Here is an 8784-nt window from a genome sequence, read left to right on the forward strand (position 1 = left end):
AAACGTCTTCAAAGGCCACGTCTTCTTCAACGCCACAAAATTGCCCGTTTGGACTTTGCAAGGGTGCACCAAACATGGGACATTGAAAGGTGGAAGAAAGTTGTCTTCTCTGATGAGAAAAAATTTAACCTTGATGGTCCTGATGGCTTCCAACGTTACTGGCATGACAAGGAGATCCCACCTGAGATGTTTTCTACACGGCACAGTGGTGGGGGCGCCATCATGATTTGGGGTGCGTTTTCCTTCAATGGAACAATGGAGCTTCAGGTTGTGCAGGGGCGTCAAACAGCAGCTGGCTATGTGGAGATGTTGCAGCGGGCATCCCTCATGACTGAGGGCCCTCGTCTGTGTGGTAATGATTGGGTTTTTCAACAGGACAATGCTGCAGTTCACAATGCCCGCCTGACAAAGGAGTTCTTCCAAGAGAATAACATCACTCTTTTGGACCATCCTGCATGTTCCCCGGATCTAAACCCAATTGAGAACATTTGGGGATGGATGGCCAGGGAAGTTTACAAAAATGGATATCAGTTCCAGACAGTGGATACCCTTCGTGAAGCCATCTTCAACACTTGGAGCAATGTTCCCACTAGCCTCCTTTTAAACACTGGCATCAAGCATGCCTAAACGATTGTTTGAAGTCATCAACAAGAATGGTGGAGCTACTCATTACTGAGTCCTTTGTTTGACACTTTGATTTCTGTTTTGGGGGATTTTCGGGGGTTTTTGAGCTATGGTCTTAAACTTTTGATCAGCTGAAAAAAATCATGTTTGAGTGTAAATGCAGTTTTCCATTAATTCCCCGCTCAAAAGTTTTTGTCTCTTACGCCGATTTCTTCCTTTAACATTGTGAAGCTCTACTTAGAACCTTCTTAAGATCCAATAGTGCAAAATGCAAATTCTTGCAATTTTTTGACTGGTCTTAAGATTTTGATCAGGAGTGTATCACTACTGATAATAATATTAGTAATGCATTTTCTCTGTTGGTTCAAAATCATATTTCTCATTGTCACCAATGTTTTTGGTCCACCATGTAGTCCGTGTTTAATATTTTGATCATTTATGTGATTCATTAATTTCATTTTGAAAACTAATGTTAAATGTTGTTTAACTTTCCTTCCTACAATGAGTACCACTTCTACCACTTCATTATTGCTTGAGCAATTAACCATAATTTTAGGAGGAAAATTTGTATTTCATAATTTATCAGCGCAGTTATGTCCGATTATATATTACAACTACCTGCCATACCAGGGCGAATAGTCGCATTGATGACGTCACTTCTGTTGAAATGACGCCAGTTCTTGCGCAGTTTAGCGCGGATTTTTCAAAAATAGCGATCTCTTGTTTACACCGTCCAACTTATTGTAAAGTATTTTAATACCAATATATTTAAGCAAGTATTTGTTTTTATCCGTACTTCGCTTCGTTTTTTTTTAAGGGACATGATGACGCCATCAAAGAGCACCGAACAGTTTGTAACGTTAGCCAGCGGTTACCAGAGTTACTGAAGCGTTTTTACCACCGTCATCTAAAAGGTATTAAGTATTTTTACGGTACTCCATTAGCTGGTGTGAATCATTTTAGCTGTGTGCAACATATTAAGGTAAACAAACGAACATGAGTTAACGCCAGCTGAGCTAACTGTCAAGTGATGGAGAGTAGTTCGTGTTGTTCTTCGATGGTAGCCGATCTTCCTCAGGAGTCTTTCCTCCAGAGGACGCTGGAGCGATTACCCTCCACTCAAAGCCTGAAACTCACGGCCGAGGAGGCGGCTCCTGTCGCGGTTGTTGCCATTCAGAGGTACCTGTCCGAGCCGACCGAGGGTCCGCAGCTTGACAGCTACAGCTACGACGTGACGATCACAGACGGAGTCTGGCGAGCCAAATGCTTCCTTCACCCCAGCTTGAACCACCTGGTGCACAGAAACACCCTGAGGACTGGGACGGACGTCAGCGTCAGGCAGTGCTCCTTTGTTTACAACGAGAGGAGGCTGGGGCACGGTTATATCTGCATTGAGAAGGTCGAGAGCAGCGCAGAGACGTCATCTCTCCTGCCCCGCATTAACAACCCCAGCTCACTGCCCATGCTGGTAAAACACGGCATGGAGAGGAGCGTGTTGCTGCAGAGTGACGTTCCGCTGCAGGTGAGCCGCAAACATTACCTGTCTCTGTGGAACAACGACGACCCGGAGGGAGACATGTGGATCTCAGGGTCTGCTTCACCGGACCCAGTCCTGGACGGTGAGATCCCGCTGTTCTCTGCTTCTTGCTGTGTTTTTGTTGCACTTTTTCTGTCACTTAAATTCATAGTTGGGCAGTAATTAATTACATGTGCTCAATTACGTTTACTGAGGGTTTCCCCCAGTGCGTTATAAGCCTGGCGGGCCACCAGGCTTTACTTTTCCCCCGACCAGGCTAAGGACTTCTTATTCGTTTATTTATTTTTAAAAGGTTTGCATGTTTTAAGACTTTATAATTGGTGTGCAGGTATTAATCTTCCAGTCTTTCATTAACACATAATTGTCAAATGCTATTTTCAAATGTCCTGTCAACTTTAGACTTTTTTAAACTCAGAAACACGATGGGCTGCTGGATGAATGGCTGCCCTGGCACCCAACCACCAGGGTTAGCAAGTTTTCTGGGGGAAACCTTGTTTACTTGAGTAATGTTTTTGAATAAAATTCACTTTTAGGAGTACTTTTACTACGATGTACTTTTTACTTTTTCTTGAGTAATTTTATTATGAAGTATTGCCACTCTTACTTGAGTATAATGAAGAACAAACATGTTAAGCGAAAAATTAACCAGACACAGAGAAACATCTGCAGTTTTTGTTAAAGTTTTAAAAAGTTTGTTACTGAAAGAAACTGATTTGGAAAAATTTTCTTTTGCTTGATTTTGTTACTTTTTGTTACTTGTATGAATTATTGTCATTTTTGTCCTTTGGTCAGTGTAATTATGTATTTACACCTTTGGTTATTTATCAGTCATTAAATGATTGATAATTTGATCACTTACTGAGTACCTGAGTAGACTTTTTGCCAAATAATGTTTGAGTAATTTTTTGGATGACTACTTTTTACTTTTACTTGAAATATGTAAAATATTTGGGTACTTTGTCCACCTCTGCTCAAATTGTAATAGCTCTTAAAAATTCAGGTAAATTATAAAGAGCTAATTAGAATTTATTTAGGTACATATATGTATGTCATTTTAAAAAAAAGGCTTGAGTTTTAATGAAATGCAAACTTTGTGTTTTTTTTCCTAAACAAAAACCACAAATGCCACATTATATGTAATGTGGCATTACATATAATAAAATGTAATGATTCTTCTTTTTCAAATCATATTTTATTATGTATTATTTTATTGTGCACCAGGCAAATTGGAGTGTTTTAAAGGCTCTTCAGCAGATTAGAGTGAAACATTATATAGAAGGTTAAAATAAAACATGAAATAAGGTCAGTAACGCAAAATGTATATTTATAACAAAAGGAGAAGGAGTGAAACCTTGATAATATTTCATATATTTATTTCAGTGTCAAAGGTCACCCTCCTGAGTTCTCTGGAGTCATCCTTTAGAGCCTCGTGGAAACCTCTCCCTCTCCTGGTGAAGATAATCCACAAATCCAGGTTAAGGTATTATGGGAAATTTGGGCTCAAGATCGATTACCCCTTCCAGGTGAGCTGCACTCACAGGTTGACCCTTAATCTGTTTTTTTTTTTGTTTTTTTGTTGTTTTTTTTCATGTATTTGCCTGATATTTCACTGCGATACTGGGTAAAACATGCACTTTGTGATGTTTCAGACTTACTTCGAAGTCGCCGACCAGAGCGGCACAATGTCGCTTGTGCTCTGGAACGAGCTCTGTCCGGAGTACTACCTCAGGATGAACGTCGGCGCGGTGTTGTACCTGCAAAACTACACCTTGAAGCAGAGCTACTCAAACCGATCCCGCCCACAAATGGACCACCATCGAATGAAAAACTTCACCTCTGTAGGTATGAACTTAGGAGCGTTACTTTTAGCTAAATACTACCGTGATGTTGAGTTGAGGAACATAATTTAACTGCAAAAGCTGAGCTATAGGAATCGTAGTAATTCTGTCTACTTGCCATGTGAAAATTTTATTTTGATTGCACTTTATTTCTTTTCCGTAAATGTTTTTCCTTGTAGAAATCTGCCTGAACCCCCGTAACCCAGCTGCAGTCATCACTGTGGTCTCACCCAAGAGCGTCCTCCCACAGTGGGGGCTGCCAGAGGTGTCCTACCAGTTCACCGCCAGGTGATCAACGCTAGCCGCTGCTTTAATAAAAATGTATTTACGCGTCACGCGTGTATGTTTTCATCCAACAGTTTTGGCTCAAACGCTGCTCTTTGGTTTTTCTCGAGTGCTCCAGGTCAGAGCTGGAGAAGATTTCCAACGGTTCCGCTTGTGACGTCATCGGTTTGGTGACGTTTGTTGGCCGTGTTGAAAGAGTCAGGAGTAAAGGGAATAAAGGTAAAAGGGTTTTTTTTTTATTTACTGACTGGGTGAAAGCCTCTGTAATTTGACTTTTACTGTCATGTAGCGATTGTTGTGCTTTAACTTTTAGCTCCAGAGAAATACTGGACGTATCGCTGGGTTCATTCGGTGGATGGAACGTCTGACCGGCCTTTTATCCTGGAACTTTTCTCCTCGTCGCAACCTGAAATCTTCAATCAAATCTGTCCAAGCAAGTCATGTTTTGTTTTTTACATATTCAGTAAAACTGTCACCATGTTGTGACACTATAATATGACACAAATTATCTAAAAAAATAAAAATAAAAATCAAAAGCAAGACACCACACCTCCTCACTGTGGACAAGAGCTTAAAAGTTCATGTAGGAACTGGCGCTGCAAAGTAGTTTGGAGTATAAATGTGGAAATGTATTTGTCTTCCCAATAATTATAAACCAATACACTAAACAACAAGGCCCTGCATTTGGCTGCTGTCTCATCTCTGCCTTGTCTTCCACAGTGACCTACCTTGTTTGCACTCAGATGAGGGTGTGTCAGGTGGAAGGGTCTTTGCCCTACCTCACAAGCAGCTGTGAAACCGAGATCTTCATCACAGGTTGGTGTTTTCACGTGACAGTGTGGCCGGAGAAGGATGGCAGGATTAAAGCTGTGTGGGTCTGCAACAGGTTACCACAAGGGCCAGCCATACGTGAGTGACCCCAGAGTGAAGAGCTTCATCCAGTGGACCAAGACTCTGAAGGACAACGTTGTCCTCCAAAAAACCGCCGTCGGCGGCCATTATTGTTACCCTCCTCCCCCAAGGAGATTTTCACAGTCGGCGACGGATACGTCAGGTGATTTGAGTCATTCATTTATTGATTTTAAAGGCGTTGGCAGTTATGGTGCAGATTTGTGCTTTATGCCGTTCTTTTATTTAAGGCCAAGTTCCTTTGGTTGCTGCGTCTGACCTGAAGAGGGAGCTAGAGAGCCTTCAGTACAGGGAGCATAAAAAATTGGCAATTCAGGGCGAGATCACGGCAATCCGCTACAGAAATGACCCAAAGAAGGGAAGAGATTTTTATTTTGAAGTGTATTTTCAGTAATGGTAACAAAAGAAATGGTTAAAGACGTTTGCTGCTGTTCATTTCAGGTTTCAAATGAGCCCCAGGATTATTCATCAGACACACATAAAGATCCTGCAGACTGTCTGATGTCTCCCTCTTCTGACAGGAGCAAAGCTAACACAAGGAAAAGGACAAATCAACTCAGGTTGGATTTGATTCCTAATTTTTTTTATGCTTGTGAGCTGAATAATTAATCGGTAATTGTAAATTTGACGTCGTCGTGTTTTATAGTAAAGCCGTGCCCTCTTCCTTAAATTGTGCCAGCAGCCCCGCTAAAAGGTAATTAAGCTGCAACCAGGAGCATTTCTCTGTTAGTTAAAAGTTACAACCATTCTTAGCTTCTTTGCTCCCAGAAGGCTGAAATACAAAAACACGAAAGAAAGAGAAGAGCAGGAAGAAGAGGAGTCGGCCTCGGCATATGAGCAGCAGGAATGTCAAGGTGAGCGACTCACTGCTTCATTTTTGCTGCTGTGTGTGTGTGCGTGTGTGTGTGTGTGTGTGTGTGTGTGTGCGGGTCTCGCTGTAATGTGTGTGTCCCACTAGACTCCGCTGCTTCGTCCTGGGAGAGCAGCAGCTGGTCAAAGCAGCGAGAAGAAATCACGGAGCATTTGCGTCACGGCGGCCTGCATCAGGACAGCGTCTCTCGCAGGTTCACCTTCGACGAGAAGAGCGCCCTGCTGCGGTGGAGCAACCTTCAGCCGACGCGCTGGACGCCGCAGGCGGCCGCCGCCGCCGCGCCACCGCACACTCCCAGCCCGGGGCATTATCAGCTGACCATACTGGGTGAGAGCAGAGTCACTCCGTCCTGCTCCCGTCATTTCACCTACTATGAATCACTCTGAAAATGTTTCTGTTTTTCTTTTGGTAGACAAAAATGTTTTTCTATTTTTTTTTTTTTTTATAACCAGAACAAAGGCTGCGAACTGATCTTTATGTTTGTGTTGTGATGCTTGTCATCAGTGAGTCACACTGAGGGAGGGAAACTACTGTCAGCAGTCAGAGGTCTGTGTGACCTTAAGAAAATGACAGAGTTCATTGGGGCTGCAACTACCAATTATTGTAGTTCTTCTATTGATTATTCAGACGATTAATCATAAATAATAAACGGCACATGCTGCAGATTTGTCACATAACCACCTTTTTTATACAGTGTTAGAAATACATTAAAAGATTCAAACAAACTAAAAATTGAATTCCTTTAAGTAAGAAAATGAACATTTTTATTGTGTAAAGTGCAATAAAACATGTAGACAAAGATTTTTTAATTTAAATTCAAAATGTATATATTTCTGCTACAATTTTGGCTTGATTACTGCTCTGAATATGTTTTGTTTTGGCCTTTTTTGAGTCTGTATACTCCAGTTAACGACTAATCAATGACTAAATTAGTTGACAATTATCTGAATAACCAATTAATCATGATTAGTCATTTCAGCCCTAGGATTATTGTAGCTATTGTTAAGGTAGATCTTTTACTTTCCGGTGTGTTCGTTCTCACCCACTAATTCTGGTTCTGATTGTCTCACGTTTTTCTGTCAGGCATTAACAAGCAGATCGCAGTCGATGCCGCGTTCCTCCCCGTCGTGCGCGCCGACGACCCCCGCGCCGTCGGTCTCTCTCAGGACCCCCACGACAACTCGATGCTGTCCTGCCTCTCCTCGGGTTTCCTCTGCCCCCTCCGCAGCACAGCCGGAGACGAAGAATTAACTCCCCGTGAGTCAGGTAGCGACAGCAGAATTAAATCCCTCCTCTCATTTTCTCCGGCGTCGCCAGTCGAATGTTTAGCTTTGATTTTTTTTTTTTTTTTAATGTTTGGTTGCCTTCTTGCAGAGGAGATCTTGGCAACCGCCCGGGGGCTGGAGAACACACACGTGGTGTGTGTTTTGGAGCTGTGTCAGCTGGGAGGAGATAAAGTTGAAGTCCTCATCAACAAGGTGTACAGAGTGATGGATGTCACACTCGACTAGAAAAAAAAAGGGCAGCTTCTTATAATCATCGTCAATCATGTACATTTATTTTTGACAGAAAAGACCGTAATGTAAATTGTATATTTTACGATTAAAATACTTGAATGCATGGAAAATGCTGTCTTTTATTTCAAATATTAGTAGCTCTTAATGACTTGCTTTCATAATTCCTTTAGTAGAGCAGGATGTGTTGCTTTTGGGATCTTTGAGCCTACTTCCTGTTGTCAGAAAGGTTCTGTTTAAGGGATTTGAGGAGTCTTCAGCAAGGTTTGTAGAAACACACCTAAATAAGATTGATGAAATTTTGTAAGGGCTTTTAGTTTTAGAAAACACCCCTTGCAAAACGCTATGGAGGCGTTACCATAGCGACAGGCAAAACCAAAAACACAACAGTCTTGTTTTTGTCTCTAAGATTTTTTTAAAATCTTTTACAATTTCTGGGCTGATGTATATTACTGAATACACTTTATAAAAATATATGTAAAGTACATTTGAATCCTTATTTTACAGTAAATATTTCGAGAAAACGACAAAAAACGGAGACATCTCATAATCTGTTATAAAATTACTTTAATTTTAAAATCATAACATACATATATGTAATCTATATGACATATAAAATAAACAACTATGTAGCCTAAAGTTTTTTTTTCCACATTCTATAATACAATATGTATATATATATTTATATATATATATATATTTATAATATATTTGTTTCTGCACTGAAACTGCAGAATTGACTAGATACCAGGGTTTTTTGTTCATATCCTGGCAACTCTTACACAGAGAGGATCGGATCTGACTGCCCACGCTCACATCTGAGGAGCCAGTCAGTATGTTACAAATCAGGAAAAAAAAAAAGTACAAGTTAAATGTGATCAAACTGACGTACATTAAAAAAGAAATCCCCGTGATGAACACCATTCAAAACGTAATGAAGGGAAGCCAAAAAGAAAGAGAAGAGGTGCGGCAATCGTCGTCACAGAGAGCGACTTGACTACGAAAACGGACAGACCAGATTATTTACACCCTTCATCAAGCTCTCGAGATTAACTCGCGTCCGAACCCGAGTGATTCTGACTCGGCGTGGCTGAGGATGCCGAACGGACTTGCTCTCGATCAACACAGCAAGGCAAACAAAATGATAAGGGGAACTTTGTCTACTCTCTCTGAATGATGTGTTTGAATGGAAAAACAACCAGGTCT

General features: G+C 41.2%; 1 protein-coding gene across 8 annotated transcripts; it reads left to right on the plus strand.

The window, feature by feature from the left end:
- Positions 1-979: 979 nt before the first annotated feature.
- Positions 980-7691, plus strand: radx (RPA1 related single stranded DNA binding protein). Of its 8 annotated transcripts, none has more exons than XM_015046075.1 (15): positions 980-2243; positions 3542-3684; positions 3811-4003; positions 4179-4287; positions 4403-4503; positions 4598-4717; positions 5005-5100; positions 5171-5338; positions 5424-5551; positions 5635-5753; positions 5840-5887; positions 5947-6047; positions 6152-6391; positions 7148-7345; positions 7439-7691. In XM_015046075.1, exons 1-15 carry the CDS (start codon positions 1655-1657, stop codon positions 7573-7575), a joined length of 2490 nt encoding a protein of 829 aa, XP_014901561.1. In that variant the 5' UTR covers positions 980-1654; the 3' UTR covers positions 7576-7691. The 8 variants fall into 8 exon arrangements, with proteins under 8 accessions (XP_014901561.1, XP_014901565.1, XP_014901564.1 ...); XM_015046079.1 differs by having other exon boundaries at positions 7148-7321; XM_015046078.1 differs by having other exon boundaries at positions 5965-6047.
- Positions 7692-8784: the final 1093 nt, after the last annotated feature.

This window comes from Poecilia latipinna, unplaced genomic scaffold (assembly GCF_001443285.1).
Source record: "Poecilia latipinna isolate Pla-1442-1.1 unplaced genomic scaffold, P_latipinna-1.0 Scaffold763, whole genome shotgun sequence".
Taxonomy (NCBI): Eukaryota; Metazoa; Chordata; class Actinopteri; order Cyprinodontiformes; family Poeciliidae; genus Poecilia; species Poecilia latipinna.

What these genes read in the sequence shown, in the direction of transcription:
- radx (XM_015046075.1), top strand. Translation starts at nt 1,655, where the DNA reads ATGGAGAGTAGTTCGTGTTGTTCTTCGATGGTAGCCGATCTTCCTCAG. An exon ending in ACAGAAATGACCCAAAGAAG is followed by an intron (nt 5,552 to 5,634) that starts GGAAGAGATTTT and finishes TGTTCATTTCAG; the next exon opens with GTTTCAAATGAGCCCCAGGA. An exon ending in GCCAGCAGCCCCGCTAAAAG is followed by an intron (nt 5,888 to 5,946) that starts GTAATTAAGCTG and finishes AACCATTCTTAG; the next exon opens with CTTCTTTGCTCCCAGAAGGC.